This window comes from Panicum virgatum, chromosome 6N, assembly GCF_016808335.1.
Source record: "Panicum virgatum strain AP13 chromosome 6N, P.virgatum_v5, whole genome shotgun sequence".
Classification (NCBI taxonomy): domain Eukaryota; kingdom Viridiplantae; phylum Streptophyta; class Magnoliopsida; order Poales; family Poaceae; genus Panicum; species Panicum virgatum.
The window spans coordinates 3,911,907-3,932,321 of record NC_053150.1 but is presented as its reverse complement, the minus strand read 5'-3'; the positions used below and the strand labels follow the sequence as shown (position 1 = coordinate 3,932,321).

Below are 20,415 nucleotides of genomic sequence, written 5' to 3'. Positions count from 1 at the left end.
TGACCCGAACTTACACAACACCTCTGAAAGCTACTAATCCACATATTACCTTTCTTTTTCCCTTCACCTTCGTTTCACCCCTCATGGGCTCAGTAAAAGGGTGTCAAGGTGGACAGGGAAGGGAAAGACAACCCCCTCTGTTGACTAGTCACAACAGGGGCGGAGCCAAAAATTTGTTTTTTTCATTATTAAAGGGGCCAACCATGCTAATTTATATAAAAACTTAATCAAAATTCAAATATTCAATATAAATTTGGGAACCATAGCGGGGCCAGGCCCCTGCCCCCCTGTCTCCGCCCCTGAGGCACAACATCCAACAAAATTATCAGCATAAAAAAGCTCTTGCATGAGTTCATAAGTATATGATATATAGATTGCTCCACAAACCATTTTGACCAATGAGGCAATGAGGCACGGAGAGCCGCTCCAAACCATCTCCTTGAAATTTGCCAAACATCAACTTCTCGAGTTCCATATTTTGAAGAAAATAGCAGAGAACGATGGGCCTAGGTGAAAATCTGCTCCCATGTCTCTTGCCCTGCTGCTCGCTGCTCCCTGGAAAATGGCCCCATTTGCTTCCCTAGCGCTAGGTAGCCTAGAAATTTTGACCATTAATTACGAGTGTCAAATTAAGTCAGTTTACAAAACCAACTTCAGAACTCCTGCGTTAGGAACCCTGGAGAATTTAATGAGGCCTTTGACCGTGTAATTAGAGGATGGTTACTGTAGCATCACTGTAGCCAATCATCGATTAATTACCGTTATTAGACCATCCCCAACCCTCCATGTAGAATGGTATCCATAGCATTAAATATACTGCCACATAAGACTTTTTGCTTATGTGGCACTATAATAAATGAGAGAGAGTGGAAAAAGAAAGAAACTGGGTCTCATGCAAGACCCGTGTCAACACGCAAACCAATACGCTAGACACCACATTTTGTGCATAGGAAGTAAGGTGGTGTATTCATAATAAATGGAGAACAAATATGATACTCCCTCCATATTATAATTCCTGACGTTCTAGGCCAAGGGCCCAAAATCGAAAAACTTGACGTTCTAGTGCCACGCCCTCCGTTTTGGACGGGTTTACCCTTCATGCGCGTGGCGATGCCCGTTCCCGTCCATTGTGCTGCCGCCGCATTCAACACGCGCGTGCCCTCACAACAAGCCCGCATTCAACGCGCGCATGGTCGACCTGCCTTCCAGCGACGCCCGTCGTTCCCTTCTAGCGTCGACCTGCCTTCTGTCATTCACGCGACTTGCCTTCCGTCGTTCACGCGACGCCCGCGTTCCCTTCCAGCACTTGGTCGACCCGTAGAGAGCTCGCCGCCGCCGATTAGGGTTTAGGAATCTCCATGGATCGCAGGTCGGAGGAGGTGATCGCGGGCGACTCGGAGGAGGTGATCGCGGTCGCCTCGGATGAGGTGTTCGCGGGTGCCTCGGAGGAGTTGTTCGCGGACTCGGTGGATGTGTTAGTCGCGGACTCGGACACCGTCGACCCGCTGGACACCGTGCCGGAGGTGCCGGACTACGTCGAGCTCGTCGCGGACTCCGTCCTTGAGGTCCCGGACTCTGTCGAGGAGGCGCCAGACGACGACAGCGTGGTGCACTGTCCTCGCTGCAAAACCTTCCATGCCGGCGGCGTCTCCAGCAAAGATGAAGGAACAAAGTAATGCAACAGTGCACGACGGCATACATGATCAGTAAGGTGCACAAGCTAACATAGTTTTTCTAATGCTTTCATGCCGGCGGCGTTCAAACAATAAAGTGCAGAAGGTAACTTGTTTTTCTAATGCTTTCATGCAGGGAGACTAGCAAGTGCTTCGGCTAGCAATGAAGCTTCACAAGGAATTTGCAATGGCAGCCTATCTTGCCTCTCTAGTCTTTGTTTCCACAAGTGAGGAATCTTTATATTGTTGCAACCTTTAATCTTCATTGCTTTCTTCAAAACAGTTTGTAGTGTTACAAATATCCTGTTTGCTTTCCATGGACTGTACTCCAAGAATGCCTAGAAAACATGTGGTCAAAAAATTAGATCTTTCATTGTATTAGAATCTTTACTGTATTGAAACAATCAAATGGATGATCATTTACCTCTTGCACTACTGGAATTAGATCTGTCAATGTCTTAGCATTTTTCTCGTATTGAATCGCTTGTATAGCTCGAAAGAAACCCAAATCTAGAATGTTAAAATCTGGAGAATTGGCTGGCTGGCATATAAGCCTAATGTCAAACCCATCTTGCTTTGCAATCTCACAAAAATGAGGATCATTCACTTTTAAATGGCTTGGAGCATTATCTTGTTGTATGAAAATTGGCTTGTGCACATCTTCTCTTGGCCACTTTGCTTTAATTGCCGGCAACACTCTATTTATCATGAAATCTCTTATGACATCCCTTGTGATTGATTGGATTGGCTTGATTACTTGCTCACCACACAGCCGATTATGACTACCTCTAATAGCTCGCTCAACAGTAACTAGTGGGAAACAACCTATTTTGCCATCAAACACACATACTCCATCTCTAAATCTTGGCCGAGCAACAACACACAAAAACATTATCCTAGGGATGTAATTCTTGTTCTTGCAAGTGCGGTGTGGTTCGTCTTCATCGGGTAGCAAGTAGTATCTCTCATATTTTTGATGGAGATAGAACCATTTCTCATCAATAAACACAAAGTCAAACAAATCCTTGAACTTTGGATCATCAAGCAAACCTTGGTCGATCATGTCAATGCACCACTTCAACCTAGTCTCCTTGTTAGCACTAGTGAGGTAAGGTTTGATGCTACTAGAGTGGCGCCTAAGCTGGCCCTTTCTCAAATAACTTTGAATCCTAGATTTGCTAACACCAAGTTCTCTAGCCACATCTTCTATCGTCATTCTATTTTTGAGAGGAATGTCCCTCAATTTTTCCAAGTCAATAGGGATTGCTTTACGACCACTTCTACCTCTCTTTCGATTATGAACATTGACTGGTGTCGGTACCCCAGGACTGGGGTACCCCTTCTTGCTGTATCTAGGTAAGAGCCTTGTAGTTATCCTTGACTACGTCCAAACAGCCGGACCCCTGTGGTCCGGAGTCCTGATCTCTCGGCGACGGTTCCGGACCTGCCTCACGGCTGGGAAAGGTCCGAGAACGACGCGTGTCCCGGAAGAGGCGGGCAGCCCAAACAGCCGGGGCTCCGGACCTCCCGAGGGGTTCGGACCCCCGCGGAAGTCCCGGACCCCTCATAGGGTCCCGGACCCCTTGTATGGTAACCGGACCACTCGCTAAGGAAAGAAGTCGACGTCCTGCCTCGGGGTGGTCCGGAGCGACACGTGTCTACAAGCACGACTTTTCAAGGCCGCTTGGTCTCCATACTAAGCCTCACCCACCACTGCATTTATTGTGGTAGGTGGACACCCGCATTGATGCGGTGGAAGCCAAGGCGATTCTTTGACCAGGAGGCACTATTGATCGCGTGTTACCAAGATAGTGGAGCCGCAGGCGCCGCCCACGCCGCGCCTGCCAAGTCTGCCATAACAGATGGATAGGACGGCTCGGCTTCACCCATTATGACGCCTACATAATAGCCTCCACAGGCTACGCCGCAAGCTACGCTCCCCCAACGGACACCTTGGTGACGGGACAAGAGAAGACCACTGTAGCGCTAGCAGAGCGTATCGGAGGAAAGATCCGTAACCACTGTACCCATCTGAATACTCTGCGTAGTATGCTGCGCAGTCACGTTGGGCCCACCTGTCGGGGCCCCAACGTCCTATGTATCCGCCCCCTTGGTCTATAAAAGGGGGCGCCCGCTAGAAGGAAGACTCAAGCTGGGTGAGAGCTAAGGCCCGGCAGAGGATAGATTCATACACAACAGAGATCAAAACTTCTCCCAGTGGACGTAGGGTATTACGCTCCGGCGGCCCGAACCACTTTAGATCGTGTGTTCTTGTGTGCACGCCTCAGAACTAGATCAGCCCAATCACCTAGTACCTCCCCGAGTACTCCCTCTCTGGGAATAGGCGGATGCGCTCCGCCACCCGGCTGTGGGTACCCTAGAAATCCCACGACATTTGGCGCCGTCCGTGGGGAGGAACAGGCGCTGGCTGGATCTTCAGGCTTCTGGGGCCGTGTTCATCCTCTGCAACGACGAACAAGAAGATGAAGGAAGGCAGGGCGTCACCCACGCCGCATGCTGTGGCACTGGGGCGCCAGCGCCCTCGGTGCGACGGTGCACGGCAGCTGCGCCTGCTGTGCGTCGCCACTGCGACGCCTCAGAGCCGGCACGGTGGTGCGCGGGGGCGACGCCTGTCGCGTGCCGCCCCGCGCCATCCCGGTGTCGGCTCAAGGTTTTCTCTCAAGAAACGGCCATCCTTCCCCTCCGGCGGCATGACGTCGGCTCAAGGCTTCCTCTCAACATGGAGCCCGGAGCCGACGGCTATCCCGGAGGAAGTTGGCCGTGTCGTCCTGCCGTCGCCAGCACCGGAGATCCGCCTCAGCGTAGCTCGGTGCTGCTGCAGACAAGGCCCCATCGCCAGGCGCGGGGACCCCTGGCGCTAGCACCAAGGACAAGCCGGCGAACGACCGCACCTCTCCGCGCTCCACGTCCGGTCCATCTGCTGCGCAAGGGCGTCTGGTTTCCATCGGCAGACGACGACGGCGGTAGGGGGGCCTCTCCCACTCAAAGCCAAAGAATTTGTCTCATGCTACCTAAGCATATGACAGCTCTTAGGCAAGGAGTGGCCCCCCGAGCTCCCGAGGTGATACTGGATGATGCAATTCAGGCACATCTAGGGCGCCGTCGCCTCCGACGACTATGGAGAATTTAGGAGTGGCCGTACCACTTCCAACCGAAGAAGAACACGCTGTATAGCATGCAGCCGTAGGTTACTCCTAAGAAAAGATTAAGAGAGTCCTCCTTTGTAATAATGTGGCGCCTATGTGTGTGTCCAGAGCGGTCAAGGTCTGACCTTGTAAACCCGTCCTCTGGCCCTATCACACAAACAGGCAAAAAGCGGTCCGGAGCGGTGGAGGTCCGACCTCGTAATCCCGACCTCTGATGTATACCGTGATAACCACACTAATAAAGGAGAGTTATTTTCTTAGTCTTGTCTCGCCACCACTCTAATTACATTCATTCGTTCTGATTGGCTATTTCTTGGTTAACCGTCTCTTCCCTCCAAACAGAGTCTTTTCTTTTGTTGGCGATCCAAGTTAAGTTGCCGGCTTGAAGTCAGGTGAGGACGCCCCTTCTAGCTGGAAGGCAGTCCGGACCCCTAAGGACCTGCTCTGGAGAAGTGGTACTCGTATCCTGGGGTAGAGGAGCCCCGCGTAGCTTAGCCTGGTAATGTACCCTAAGCTTACGTACTTCACTACCTTGTTACAAGTACTCTAGTATCCGAGACTGCTGTCTTTAGAGGTCCCGGGCTCCCTTCTAGTATAAGGCTTGGTTTCTTGCACCTTACTGTGAGGTCCGGTGACATTTTCCTTTGGTTCGTCAGCAATGATCCAAGTCCACTCCGGTGGCCCGCTCCGGCGGAGACCGCTCGCCACGGTCGACTCAAGTCCACTCCGGTGGCCCGCTCCGGCGGAGACCGCTCGCCACGGTCGCCTCAAGTCCACTCCGGTGGCCCGCTCCGGCGGAGACCGCTCGCCACAGTCGACTCCAGTCCACTCCGGTGGCCCGCTCCGGCGGAGACCGCTCGCCACGGTCGACTCAAATCCACTCCGGTGGCCCGCTCCGGCGGAGACCGCTCGCCACGGTCGCCTCAAGTCCACTCCGGTGGCCCGCTCCGGCGGAGACCGCTCGCCACGGTCGACTCAAGTTCACTCCGGTGGCCCGCTCCGGCGGAGACCGCTCGCCACGGTCGCCAAGAGCCAGGTCCAGGAGGTGGTGTTGCTCCCTGAGCGGTCCGAGGTCTGTGTAGCTGCTTAGCTTGGTTCCGTACCCTAAACCTACACCTTCATCGCCCTGCGGAGAGCACTCTAGAGCCTGAACCTGGCAACCGGTGTACCGGCCTCAGGGGTCCGGAGCACCCGCTCTTTGTATGAGCACACCAGCGTAATCAGGTTACGTAGAAACACATCATGATAGTGGCCCCACCCGCGGGTTCGTACCTCTCCCGAGGTGGGCCCGGGGGCCACTGTCGGTACACCAGGACTGGGGTACCCCTTCTTGCTGTATCTAGGCAAGAGCCTTGTAGTTATCCTTGACTACGTCCAAACAGCCGGACCCCTGTGGTCCGGAGTCCTGATGTCTCGGCGACGGTTCCAGACCTGCCTCACGGCTGGGAAAGGTCCGGGAACGACGCGTGTCCCGGAAGAGGCGGGCAGCCCAAACAGCCGGGGCTCCGGACCTCCCGAGGGGTTCGGACCCCCGCGGAAGTCCCGGACCCCTCATAGGGTCCCGGACCCCTTGTATGGTAACCGGACCACTCGCTAAGGAAAGAAGTCGACGTCCTGCCTCGGGGTGGTCCGGAGCGACACGTGTCTACAAGCACAACTTTTCAAGGCCGCTTGGTCTCCATACTAAGCCTCACCCACCACTGCATTTATTGTGGTAGGTGGACACCCGCATTGATGCGGTGGAAGCCAAGGCGATTCTTTGACCAGGAGGCACTATTGATCGCGTGTTACCAAGATAGTGGAGCCGCAGGCGCCGCCCACGCCGCGCCTGCCAAGTCTGCCATAACAGATGGATACGACGGCTCGGCTTCACCCATTATGACGCCTACATAATAGCCTCCACAGGCTACGCCGCAAGCTACGCTCCCCCAACGGACACCTTGGTGACGGGACAAGAGAAGACCACTGTAGCGCTAGCAGAGCGTATCGGAGGAAAGATCCGTAACCACTGTACCCATCTGAATACTCTGCGTAGTATGCTGCGCAGTCACGTTGGGCCCACCTGTCGGGGCCCCAACGTCCTATGTATCCGCCCCCTTGGTCTATAAAAGGGGGCGCCCGCTAGAAGGAAGACTCAAGCTGGGTGAGAGCTAAGGCCCGGCAGAGGATAGATTCATACACAACAGAGATCAAAACTTCTCCCAGTGGACGTAGGGTATTACGCTCCGGCGGCCCGAACCACTTTAGATCGTGTGTTCTTGTGTGCACGCCTCAGAACTAGATCAGCCCAATCGCCTAGTACCTCCCCGAGTACTCCCTCTCTGGGAATAGGCGGGTGCGCTCCGCCACCCGGCTGTGGGTACCCTAGAAATCCCACGACAACTGGAATATTTTGAGCAAGTTGTTCTTTACCTTGCTCCCATATGCGCTGAACTGTTCTAATCTTTACTCCAAATTGTTGACCAACAATTGTTGTGTCGTTCTTGCCAAGTTTCCCATTCTTGCTTCTCATCAACAGAGCTTGGTACACTTGTTGTCTAACATGATTAGAATAATCATGCTTCAGTTGGTTCACTTGTTCGGCATGATCTGAATATAGAAAAAAACAAGCTTATTCATAGTACAAAGAACTCACAGCATGATTCTAAATATAGGGGAAAAACAAGCTTATTCATAGTACAATATGCATGCTTACCAGCTAGGTTTTGTACATAATCAAAATCAACAGCTCCAAATTCATCAAGTGGCAAGTTCAAATCGAATCCTATTAAAAAATAGAGCATGGTAATTCGGCGACAAGAGAAGAACATTGTAGCTGTACAATACATTCAGCTAGCGAAGAAGAGGTAGTACCGTTGCCATGCTCATCATGTACAGACTCATTCAGATCAAAGCCAGCGTTGCCGTCGTCATCTTCATGCTCATTGACATCCAAGGGAACGTTGCCGTCGTCATCGTCCTCTAAACGAACATTGAGATCAAAGTCAAACAAGGAATGAGCCATTGCCGTAGTAGTGGAAGGAGAACAGCTAGCTAAGCAAGCAAAGCAATGGAGGGGTGAAGGAGGGCTATTAATAGAATTAACAACGAGCACTCGAAGCATCAGCCGTCCAGAGCGCCAAAGGAACAAAATTTTGGCCACATGAAAAAAACGCGGCCTCAAACTAGCCTCTACAGCGTGAGAACAAAAAAATTGAAATTCCAGTGCTTCTGCTCGCGCCAACGTAATTCCACTGCTTTGCTTCTGAGCGCGCCAACGTGCGGGGCCAACAGTGCCATGCAAAACTAGCCTCCAGCAAAAATTTTGCTGGCCGCCAGGGTTCGACCTCAGCTCGCCACCTTCACGCATCCGCTTAGCTAGTTAGGCTGGTTTATTTTCTCGTACAAAGAGCAACCACAACCATATTTATTAGGGGCAAAGATGGAAAACTAACCCCTACTCCTTGGTTACCACAATCATGTCCTAAACGTCAGGTTTTTTAGTATGTAGGGAGTAGGTGGAGAAAATAGATAGAGTTTAATAGAAATCCACACCAAGAAATCATGGGTTGTAGAGTGTAGTTTCTAAATACGATGTCTTGATTATATAGCAACATAGACACTACTCATAAATACTGTCGGTTGGGATTGGCCTTAGATTTGTTGCGAAAAGTTATATCCATATCTGAAAAAGTTTTACAAATAAATTTCATTTAATACTCCATACATGTAAAAAATTTCTCGACTTGCGTGCACTAGGGAATGCTAAAGAACAAACAAAGCCAATAACAGACGAATTGAATGCCTTCTGCCGCCAAGCGTTTTTTTCCTTCAGTTTTTTTTAAATAAACTTCCTTCCGATTCTTGATGCCACCAAGCATGCAGTTTCTTCTCCTGCATGCCGAACCTGCTCATGTTCCACTGCCTCCAGAAATCACAACCTGCGCGTGACTTCCATTCTTCTCTGAGAGTCTTCTGCTCTGCTCCCTGGTAATGGCGAATAACAGACACTGAATGTGCAGTCTGGTACGCAGGGCGTGCGTGCAAAGCTCTGGATTCAATGCGTTCATGCCTCGTGCGTTTTTCAGCACCTTCATGCCACAGCACCTTCTTTACTCGTGTCAGATCATGCAACGTGAGGCTAGAAATCAAATGACCGTGCCGCATAGTGCTCATCGCATCGCACGTCAGTAATTTTTGATTGAGGAGCAATGATGAATCTAGAATTTTAGTTTAGGGTGATCCAACAGAATAATATTTTTAAATATTTTAATAAATAAGTCAATCTAATCTAATAAAGATGTTATTTTCTCATCTTTCACTTTCTCATTTCAATTATGAACTGCTATATAAAAGAAAATAATTAATAGCAACTTTTTCGGATAGTAATAAATAAAGTCAAATATGAAAAAGTAAAGAGGGCGAAGCTTTTTGGGCCAAATCTTAGGTGACGGCCCACCCACTGAATCCGCCCATGTTGAAGAGGTAAAATGACAGTGAAAACAAGCTGCTTGCGCTACTAATAAAACTTCTATTTTTTTTCGATTACCATGCACCAATGTTCTAGGGGGTGCAAGTGATGCCTACAATTTATAATTTTCTGAACACGAACGAATCCGAAACCGATTGATATATAAGAGGAGGTTTAGATATGCAGCCGGGCATAAATTCCGACCTACCCCGTTTCTAATGTACCAGTACCACTGTAGCTCCACCAAGTTCCCCCTGGCACAACCATCGTGCATTCATCACATCTGCAATCAAAATATGAAATGGTTGCGGGTGTGTTTGATAAAAATATCGAACGGATTTGGACTCGCCACAATGATGCCTATGCTGAAATTAGCTAGATCCACACCACCTCAGTCGATGCTGTAAAACTCAAAACATACACAACATCGGCTTTGATGCCGAGCAGGAGTGGAGCCCACTCGTCAGACTTATTCGATGCCCTTGCCACTGTTGGCCAGCTGACTGAAATATATTAGTTAGCATCGGCATCGGTGCTCTCCATTTTTAACTCTAACTATTGCGTTCGGCAGGCTGGAGCTGGAATAGTGTGAGAGAAAAATACTGCTGGGCTGGCTGGAGCTGGAACTGGTGGCTGTAGTGGTGTGAGAGAAAAATACTGTTGAGCTGTTGAGCTGGAACTGGCTGCCGAACGGAGTGAAAAATCGGTAGCACAGTGGTTGGCTCGATGCCTGAACCTTCTCTCTTCTGGTTCAAGCATCGATGAGAGCAACGGCCAATCTTATAGGAGCGAATAATTCAACTCGAATTCCTTGTAGAGGCGAATAATTCAACTCGAATTCCTCGACGATCGAGAAAAAAAATCCTCATGGCAAAATGAGATCCAACTAAATTTACCATTTCAGTGTTCATGCTCCGTCTCTTCTCCACACGAAACCCATGAGCAGCACTTACTATGCCAAGTCATCATTCAATTCATTCCATTCGTGCGCCCACCCTCCCCGGCGGGCGTGCCTCCCGTGACGCGTCCTCGTCCACGTCAGCATGCGGGCCCCGCGTCCCCGTCCACGTCAGCTCCCCCCGCCCCGTTCGAAATTCAAGACGCTCCCCCCCACGCGACGCGTGTCCTATAAGACGCCGACGGCTGCTCCGTCAGTTGGGCCGCCCGCCTTGCTTCGTCTCGGGGGAAGCCGCCTCGCCGCGGCGTCGGCGCAAGCAAGCGAGCACGGCGGCGGCTAGGGTTTCGCGGCTTCGCCGAGGTGAGCGCCTACCCCTCCCCGACGGCGCGCGGACCCCGCGGAGGATCACGAGGGAGGCTGATGCGGATCGCCGATCGTCTCCGACCCTGTATCCTTGGGTGCAGGTGGTGACAGCAGGCAGCCCGCCGCGCGCTCGCCAGGTGTTCGACGGAAGTCGGGGCCGCCCCGGGACCGGCCGGCCGATGCCGAGCGGCGGGAGGCGGCTGCCGCCGTGGACGTCGCCGAGAAGCGCGGGGGCGGGGGCGCCGAGGTGGAGCCCCGCTGCTGGCGCCCCCGCGGGCGCGGGCGGCCCGGGATCGGGCTACGGGACGCCGCCCGTGAGCGGGGGAGGCTGCTTCAGTACGCGCGTCACGCCGCCGACGAGCGGGGAAGGGGGCGCGGGCGGGGGCGCGCGCGTGACTCCGCCGTCGGCTGGGGGGTGCTCGTCGCGGCCGCCGAGGCCGCCGCCTTCCCTGGACTCGCCCTACGTGCGGGCCAAGCAGGCGCAGGTAATTCGTGACCGCCGTGTCTCGATCGGGTGCCGTTCCCGCCATGTTTAGGCTCAGAATTGGGTCGTTCCGCGACTAGTTGTGGGCTTAATTATGGCTATACCATAGTCGGCAATTGGTTTAAATCGTTATGTATGTGGACTAACACGTGGAACCGGCCATTGATACTTCGGTGCTAGCTCTAAATGGTTTAGGCATAACAGGGTTGCAGTGATCAGTACCTTGACGTGCAGTCCCTTAACATTACAATTCCATCAAGTCTTCTAGCTTGTCAGCGTCAGTGAACTCATAATTACCCTGCAGGCTGCATTGTGATGACATTTTGTTTGCTGTGTGTGCATGCAGCAGGCTCATCCTCATATTGGTTTGTAAACTCGGGAGTAACATATCAGGAGATAAGATGCATCAGCGGTTTCTTTATATGTGGATGCTCATTTCCATGCTCTTTTTCTTATTTTGCACATAACATAATACTAATGAATAAGTTATGTATGCTATTCAGCTCTGCCGTCTTTTAAAGAAAATTGTATTTGCCATACTGAACATAGGAACTACCATAAGCTGAATATTCAGATTTTTTGTTTCCTTATGTTGTTTCTATTCGTTCCAGGTAATTGAAAAGGATCCAAACAAGGCAGTTCCGTTGTTCTGGGCAGCTATAAACAGTGGTGACCGGATTGAGAGTGCATTGAAAGATATGGCCAACGTACTGAAACAAGCAAATAGGGCTGAAGAAGCCATTGAGGCAATTAGATCCTTTCGTGATCGTTGCCCCTATGAAGCTCAGGAATCCCTTGACAATATTCTTCTTGACCTGTACAAGGTATCTCTTTCCTATTTCAAAGAAAAAGGTTAATTTTCATAAGCTAAATCCTTCCCTTGTAGCTTCTGTTCTGAGGTTAGGCTATACAAATAGATATGGAACACGTCTAGAATTTTGCATTGTCTATTGTAATTTAGTCATCTTGAAATAATCAACTATCACATGAATTTTCTATGAAGATGTCACCAACATAATTTCGTGAAACTAATAATTTTCATGTTAAACCAGAAATGTGGTAGGACAGAAGAGCAGATTGAGATGTTGACGATAAAGCTGAGAATTGTTGATGAGGAGCTAGCTTCTGGCCGGTGGAAAACAAAACAGTCTAAATCTCATGGAAGGGTAGTATACCTCTCTCTCAGAGATGAAAAAGCAAGGTACTGGAATTCTTTATATTCCTGTTCGAAGTTTGACTTGTAAGCACTAATCCCTTGTTTGTTGTAAAGGTTATTGGGGAACCTTGCATGGGCCTATATGCAGTCTGAAAATTACGAGGAAGCAGAAATGCTCTACAGGTACATTCTGAGTTCATTCTTCTGTTTTAGGATATCATGAACTATCTTAAATGGCATATTGTGGGTGTACATGGACCTGCAAACTCTCCACAATACTAAGCGCATGTATGGCGATACTTGCATGTGTGCATGTGGTGTGCTGTGTGCACCTCGCCCCTATATCTCAAAAGGGAAAACCAACTAATTTTGGCTACTACTGACTTGGAACAGGCAAGCTCTTGCTGTAGAAGCTGACTACAACAAAGAGTGTAACTTAGCCATCTGTTTGATGAAGACTGGAAAGTGGGCTGAAGCTAAATACCTGCTCCAAGCTATACCATACAACTGCGACAATGAAAGTCATGTGAAATCTCTTTCCCGGGCCATCGAAATGCTCAGTGAACTTGAGTTGCAATCACTCCCTTCTCCCATAACTCAGATGAAGTCCAAAGAATCACGGATTTTGCTTGCTGCTGATGTGGAGATGCTTGAAGATCCACAGCCACAAATACTATCAACTCCTTTGAGTCAACTGAAATGTAAAGAGCCACACATTTCAGTTTCAGCAAATGCAGAGGAGCATGAGAATTGCTGTTCATGGCTTCCATCTCCCATAACTCAGTTGAAGCATGAAGAACCGCAAATTTTGGCTATTGTTGATGCAGAAAAGAATGAAGGCTGTGCAAAGTTCCAAGATCTTTCTCGACTGTTCAATGATACTGCTACACCTCATTCAATACTTGAGAAACTAAGAAAGCGGCTAGTTAAAGAGGCACCAAAAATTAGCATTCATGATCAGATTCAGACTCCTACAGCAACTGAAAGCTTTCTCAACTTCGATGGAAATCAAGATGCTAGTGAGAATCCTGGGCAAGGTGGCATGCAATTGACCAAAGGTGTCAAGAAAACATGGGCTGACATGGTGGATGAGGAGGAACAACAATTGGGTGAGGACAAGCCATTGGCTGACATGGTGGCCAAGGATGAACAGCAATTGGACGATGACAAGCTAACAGTGGGTGTGGGCACTACTGAGCAAACTGAAAGCAGCAAACATGCAAGTAAGCAGGAGTACAGAATACCACTATCCTCTCAAGGAAGCAGCACCCTCCAGAGACCATTCGTGGGTGGTTACCAACAAGGTTCTTCAGCAAATTCATGGAGACACAGCGATTCCAAAATCTCAAGTGATAACAGAACGAACTGGGATCTTGTCAGGACCGCTCCAACATGGAGCAAGCATAAGGTACAAGATCACCGCGCTCGAGTTTGCCAAAGGCCTAACACAGCTTATCTGAACGAGAACACCTCAGGCAACAAACAAGCACCGTGGAGGAGTAGTGCATCTCAGCGCGCACTGTTTGGTGATAATGAGCACTCTCAGGATTCTGCTTGTACTGAGGCCTCTCATCGCTGGCATAATAACATGGCAGGTACTGTGTCATGGAGGCCACAGAACCGTCTGCGGGTCTTCCAGGAAATCACAAATGAGATCACCCAAAATGTTGTGTAACTACGTCCAGTGTTGCTCGCTGTTGATGGAAGTTCTTCTTTCCATAAGCTGATAAGCATGTTGTTCGAACTACAGTGGATAGTGAAATGGTTCTTTATTTTTTTTCCTTTTTGAGATTCAGATCTAGAGAATACTCTCGAAATATCATCACAGCCCATCATTCGTACTCCTAGCTAGTCGACGAATCATACCGCGATCATCATAGCTGTATATATTTTCCTTGGAACTATTGTGCAAAAGCATCTGTAAAAACTGGTGGCCTGGTTACCAATTTCTCACAGTAGCCACTGTTTTGTCTCAGAGAATCTTTTCCTCCACTGATTTCACATTGTCTGCGCAATGTGGGGGTGTGTGTAGATCCTTGAAAAAGTGAGAGAAAAAGTCACATCAGACACTGTAGCACAATGTAGCACTTTTCGTTTATTTGTGGTAAATATTGTCCTATCATGATCTAACTAGGCTCAAAAGATTCGTTTCGCAACGTACATCAAAACTATGCAATTAGTTTTTTTATTTACCTATATTTAGTACTCCATGCATAGATCATTTGCTATATTTAATGTTTTGATTTTAATGTGATGGAAAGTTTGGAAAGTTTGGAGGAATGAGAGGGATCTAAACACACCCGTGGCTTGTCATGAAAGTTTCTTGAAGCCCTGTCACTACTGTTTAGATGTTAGTACATGGTTCCTTCTGTGGCTGGACATCTCCTGCATAATGGGCTGCTGCAAGATCTGAGTGTGCTCCCTCCTCTGCCCACTGCACGGACAAGCAATGGCGAGGTCACTGCAGTTTGCAAATGGACGCAGCCGCTGAGCAGCCTCCTGCATCTGCATAGTGCTCACCCCTGTGGCATTTTCTAGCTTGTCTAGTTGTCTGCACACTGGAGCCTGCCGGATTCCATCACTGCAGCTGCTCTGGGTGTCGTATCATGGTGGCTGTCCTTCCTGAGGGGCAGCAATGGCCGGCGGCCTCGGGCCGTGTTTTGTCTCCCGTAAAGTTTTTAAAAATATATCTTTTTATATTAGAAGTACTAAACATAGACTAATCATAAAAATAATTACATAACTCGTATGTAAATCGCGAGATGAATCTAATGAGCCTAACTAATCCGTCATTAGAGTTTGTTTACTGTAGCATTACTGTAGCAATTTAGCGTCTAATTACAGCCTAATTAGGTTCATTAGATTCATCTCGCGATTTACAGGCAGCAGTCGCAATGCGTTTTTTATTTCGTCTAGATTTAAATCTCCATGCAGGTGCCGAAATTTTTTTTTGGAATTTTGATTTTTGGAACTAAACACGGCGTCGAGCTTCAACTGCAGCCTGACCAGCAGCTGGGCCCCTGTGGAGAGATAGCGAGAGGGGGAAACACCACACACCCATTGTGGGGGGTGACCTTTCATATATATAGCCGAGACGGCTTGATGTACAAATAAGAGTCAAGTAGACTTAGAGTACAAGACATGTCAGCTATACATATCTCTAATACCCGCCCGCAGTCTGAGCGGGAGGATCCCGGACGCAAAGACTGGATCTAAAATCAGTAAATAACAGTACAGGCAAGCCTTTGGTCATAATATCCGTGAACTGGTGAGATGACGGAACGCGTAGCACACGAACCTGTCCCAAAGCCACCTGGTCGCGGGACGAAGTGAATATCGATCTCTATATGCTTCGTGCGCCCATGATGTACTGGATTTGTTGTCATGTATACATCACTGACATTATCACAGTAGACAATCGTCGCCGAAGATAGAGGCGCATGAAGCTCCTGAAGAAGCTGCCGAAGCCAGCAGGTCTTAGCCACAGCGTGCGCCACAACACGATACTCGGCCTCTGCTGTAGGATCAAGAACACCGACTAGAGGGGGGTGAATAGGAGGTTTAAAATCTAAAGCCAACAACACTATAGAAATTTAATTAGTAACAAAGAAAAGCCATATGTCATGCTATTACTATCTCTAGATGGGTTGGCAACCTAGGGTGACAAGATACAAATCAAGCTCTAGTAAAGTAAATTGCTCTAAGTAAAAACAAGAATTAAAATGAGCAAGAAAAGTAACCAAGCTTGACACAAGAATTTATCCCGTGGTGTCGATGACTTGCCGGTCACCCCTAATCCATGTTGAGGTGGATTCCAAGAATCAACCGCTCCTCTATCAAGAACCTCTTGATCTTGAGCCGGCTTGAATCAAGGAACTGCTCCACACCTCGATTCCACTAGAGTTGCTCTTCACCACTCCGGTGAGGTGAGCACAAGACCTCTCACAACCGAAATCGGGGCTCCTCAACAATCTCCTTGGAGGAGCTCCACGAAATTCTCTTCTCCAAGCCGTCTAGGGAGCGGCAACTCCCAAGAGTAACAAGTTGATGACGCTTGCTTGAAATTTCCCTAATGCCACAAAGCTCAAACTCTTGATGCAATGCACTAGGAAGCTCTCACACTCTCAAGAATGCAATCTCTAAGCAAGTGTGTGTGAGAGAGGGATGCCTTAGCTCTATGATGTCAAGAATGCTGTCCAAATGGCCAAGAGAGACACCCAAAGGCCGGGCAATGGGTATATATAGACATCCCTCCAAAAACTAGCCGTTACACTCTTTTCTGCGAAATCGCGGACCGTCCGCATTTCAAAAACCGGACCGTCCGCCGTTATAAACCAGTGAGTCAGAGTCCATTTAATGCGTGCCAGAACTAGCCGTTAAACCCCGGCGGACCGTCTGCGCCCCAGGGGCGGACCGTCCGCAGTTATGTGTTCCACACCACCAGAGACCAACAACGTCTCTGGAACAACTTTGAAGTTAGCCTGCGGACTGTCCGCGCCTCAGGAGCGGACCGTCCACAGTTCACTTTTCAGCCCAAACCAGAGAAACAACCTCTCTGGTACAAATCTGAGATTAGCCAGCGGACCGTCCGCGCCCCATGGGCGGACGGTCCGCCATTCAACTTTGAAGCCCACTAGAGAGACACCCTCTCTGATACAAATTCTGAATAAAAGTGGCGGACCGTCCGCCCACCTGTGCCGGACTGTCCGCCAGCCCACCAGAGCCTCTGCATGCTCTCTGGAACGGGATCGGACTGTCCGCCCCTCGGGTGCAGACTGTCCGCCATTACTCAGTCAGCTCTCAAACTTAGTCTTTTTCAAATCTTTTCAAAACGTTGTTAGCCCTCATGCATGCAACTAGACATTTTGAACAAAATGGCACTAGAGACCCGTCAAGCATGAGTATACAACAGAATCCACTAAACGCCTTGTGACCGGTAAAACGCAAAAACCCTATTTTATACCTTTGCCTTGAGCCCGAGCTTTGCTCATCAACTCCAAAACTCCATATGTTCACAATCAAATCTCTTTTATCCGTGGATCAACCTATACTCATTATCTCAAATGAAATCGTTAATCCACAGACCGTTGTCATTAATTAACAAAACTCGAATTAGGGGCCTAGATGCTTTCAATCTCCCCTTTTTTGGTAATTGATGACAACACTAAATTTTGGAGTGATAAAAGTGTTCAAGTCAACTTTATACACTAGGCATAAGGTGGACTTGGAATTGAACTTTGGAAGAACTTACTCATTTTCTTGAAAATTTCAGAATATGGTATGAATAAATTCACCAAGTTCGATGAGTAGAGAGAACTCCCCCTTGATATGTGCATATAAAATTGCATGAATATCAAGTACACATATATATATTTGAAACTTTTGACAGAGTTTTCCCTACAAGTGGAAATCGAGGCATACAAGATATAAGATATATATGATATGAATTTTAGCATGGTTAGCACAACCTCATAACCACAAGATGAACATAAATAGATAAGAGTAGCACAAACTAACAAAGTTCATCACACATTACAAACCAAATGTTCAAATCCAAACACAAGTCTCAAATCGAGTTCATGCAAGACACACAACATGAACATGTAATGCAATAGTTCAACACAAAAAAGCACGAGTAGCAAGCGGAAGCCGAAAACAAATGATCTCCATGAGAAGTCCATGAGCTCCCCCTAGATCCAAGCACTCCAAAGCTCCTTCTCCCCCTTTGACATCAATTGCCAAGAAATTGAATCCATCGGCGGCGGAGGAGGCGGTGGTGGGTAGAACGGCTGGTGCGGGTAGAACTCTGGAGGCGGCACTGGAGCCGGAAATACTGAGTAGAAGTGGTCAGAAAATCCAGTGAAGGCTGTGCTGAAGGTATCAAAGCACTGCTCTAGCTGCTCCTGTCTCTGCTCAAGCTGCTCAAACTGCTCAGAAGAGGGCAAATCCTCAAAACGTGAGTCAAGAGCTGCTATATCTGAGTGTAAACTCTCCTGAAACCCCTGCATCTGAGCCGTCATGGGCTGGAACATCTGCTGCTGCATGTTCTGAAAGTTGAGGTTCATCTGATTTTGCATCTGACTAGCCAACCCCACAATCTGAGAGGACATGCTCTCCTGCATGGATGCAAAGTACGGGTCAAAATAGCCAGCTAGAGGAGCCCACTGCTGCTGTGCAGGAGGATGCGGTGGTGGCATGGCATGCTGAGCTGCAGCTGCTCCCATGTGAGCATCATCATCACTATCATCATCATTCCCCTGTACATCAGCATCCATATCATCTCCAGGGAAAGGAGTCAGAGGTCTCAAAAAAAAGCATTGTCATTCTTGAATGGCCTGAAAGGTGTGTGCTTGCATTCACATAACCCTCTGAAGTTAGACTTAACCTTGATGATGGACATAATGTATGTAGCAAAATATAGGTTCATCTCCATGTTAAGCCTCAAATCTGCAAGCTGGTCCATGATAAGAGCAATGACATTTATTCTATTTCCGTTCATGATATGAGATATCACATTCCAATAGTGCCCTCTAATCTTGTCCTTGTTGCCACTCTTAGGCATGAATGTGACTCTGACAATCTTATTGATTACTGCGGGATGATGCCTCAGACCCTGAGTGCCCCCAAATGTTCTAGCAATTCCAAGATGTGCAGGCTCATAGAACATGGGGTAGTCATTCTCATCTAAAGGGTTTTCTAACACAACATTCATACTTTGCTCAATATTGATGAAATTATAATCCAATTGATTTGCCTCAGCAAACTGTGCAAATGTAGCATAATAGGTTCTCTTGCCAGTTGTCCACCTAAAAATTTCCTCAACCATATTGATCTCTAGAGTGGCATAGAACTGACGTATCACAGTTTCATTCCAATCACACCTATGTTGCAGAAAGTTTGCTAACCCCATTTGCTGAAATCTATCTACTAGATCAGACATGACTTGTTGTCTCATATAGCCTAGGTCAATGGTCTGATGTTTGAATACATTCTTCTTAACTAGATGAGAATGTTGGTGTCACGAGGCAAGCTGAATTGATCCACTGCTCTTGCATTGGCATAGCTTTCTGCAGTCCACTGTCGGCAAGGTAGATCTAGCCCCATCAAATCTGTAACATCATCATCAACCCCCTCAGTCTCTTCCTCTGAAGACTCATCACCTGCATCTCCTACTGAAGAAGCTGCAGCCATCTCACTGACATTTGGAGCATAGTCCACATCATCGGAGTCATCACTGTCTCTTTGTCTTTTGGAAGTCATTGCCTTCTTGATTTTAGAAGCAGTGGCCTTGATGATCTTTCGGGATGGCCTGAGATCAAGATTTAACCATAAGAACAATTACTAAAGCAATAGAACCAATCCATAATGATATAAGTTAGTTCAGCATTGATCTGAAAAATCTGACACTGACGGACCGTCCGCACTTCTGAACGTGGACCGTCCGTGGTTCATGAACTACCACGGCGGACCGTCCGCGTCCAGCATGCGGACTGTCCGCGACCCATCTGTTCTGCGCAGGAACACAAAATCGCCCTTAACTTTGATTCATCCATACTTTGAGTTTTGATTCAAATCCACCAACCAAATTTTAACCATAGCATCTCCTCATCACTAGGAACAAGATCCCCCAAGTATTTTCAAGAATCCATGGTCCAAAAATAGATCGGAGCATCTAACCCTAACTCTTTCCAATAAAGAAATCCAAGAACAAGAGTTAGGGATTCGTCAAAATACCGGGAGGTCATGATGCACAAACTTGAGAAGAGTCCGGGGATGTTCTCGGACCGTCCGGGAACCACGCCAAAAAGCCTTGACCTTGTCGTCTCCCCCACGTGATTGAGAGAGAAAGAGAGAGAGCTTTTGGATGTTGTGTGCAGTTTGGTGGAGGGGAGTGAGAGGGACATCCAATATAAGTCAAGTCTGGCCGACCCCACCTTCCTGTCCATTCGCGGACTGTCCGCGGAACCCTGGCGGACCGTCCGCCTTTGAATTTTCCGCGGACAGTCCGCGAATGGACAGGAAGGTGGGGTCGGCCAGACTTGACTTATATTGGATGTCCCTCTCACTCCCCTCCACCAAACCGCACACAACATCCAAAATCTCTCTCTCTTTCTCTCTCAAGCACGTGGGGGAGACGACAAGGTCAAGGCTTTTTGGCGTGGTTCCCGGATGGTCGGAGAAGAGTCCGGGGATGTTCTTGGACCGTCCGGGAACCACGCCAAAA

At 48.6% G+C, this 20,415-nt stretch overlaps 2 protein-coding genes across 2 annotated transcripts; one reads left to right on the top strand and one right to left on the bottom strand.

Annotated features, from left to right (window-relative positions):
• Nucleotides 1-1,347: 1,347 nt before the first annotated feature.
• On the bottom strand, nt 1,348-7,877 carry LOC120677627. The gene is made up of 5 exons (XM_039958782.1): nt 7,694-7,877; nt 7,536-7,604; nt 7,223-7,429; nt 2,098-2,981; nt 1,348-2,011 (listed from the first exon to the last, which is right to left on the bottom strand). The coding sequence occupies exons 1-5, from the start codon at nt 7,842-7,844 to the stop codon at nt 1,802-1,804; spliced, it is 1,521 nt and encodes a 506-aa protein (XP_039814716.1). The 5' UTR covers nt 7,845-7,877; the 3' UTR covers nt 1,348-1,801.
• A 2,555-nt stretch (nt 7,878-10,432) lies between these two features.
• Nucleotides 10,433-14,166, top strand: LOC120677626. Its single transcript, XM_039958781.1, has 6 exons — nt 10,433-10,548; nt 10,653-11,036; nt 11,647-11,859; nt 12,088-12,236; nt 12,306-12,374; nt 12,585-14,166. Exons 2-6 carry the CDS (start codon nt 10,731-10,733, stop codon nt 13,864-13,866), a joined length of 2,019 nt encoding a protein of 672 aa, XP_039814715.1. The 5' UTR covers nt 10,433-10,548; nt 10,653-10,730; the 3' UTR covers nt 13,867-14,166.
• Nucleotides 14,167-20,415: the final 6,249 nt, after the last annotated feature.

Excerpts from the sequence above, each read along its gene's own strand:
- LOC120677626 (XM_039958781.1), top strand. The coding sequence starts at position 10,731 with ATGCCGAGCGGCGGGAGGCGGCTGCCGCCGTGGACGTCGCCGAGAAGC. Across the intron at positions 11,037-11,646 it reads TGCGGGCCAAGCAGGCGCAG|GTAATTGAAAAGGATCCAAA; the intron begins GTAATTCGTGAC and ends TATTCGTTCCAG. Across the intron at positions 12,375-12,584 it reads GAAGCAGAAATGCTCTACAG|GCAAGCTCTTGCTGTAGAAG; the intron begins GTACATTCTGAG and ends GACTTGGAACAG.
- LOC120677627 (XM_039958782.1), bottom strand. The coding sequence starts at position 7,844 with ATGGCTCATTCCTTGTTTGACTTTGATCTCAATGTTCGTTTAGAGGAC. Across the intron at positions 7,430-7,535 it reads TTATGTACAAAACCTAGCTG|ATCATGCCGAACAAGTGAAC; the intron begins GTAAGCATGCAT and ends TTCTATATTCAG. Across the intron at positions 2,012-2,097 it reads TAATTCCAGTAGTGCAAGAG|GCATTCTTGGAGTACAGTCC; the intron begins GTAAATGATCAT and ends CATGTTTTCTAG.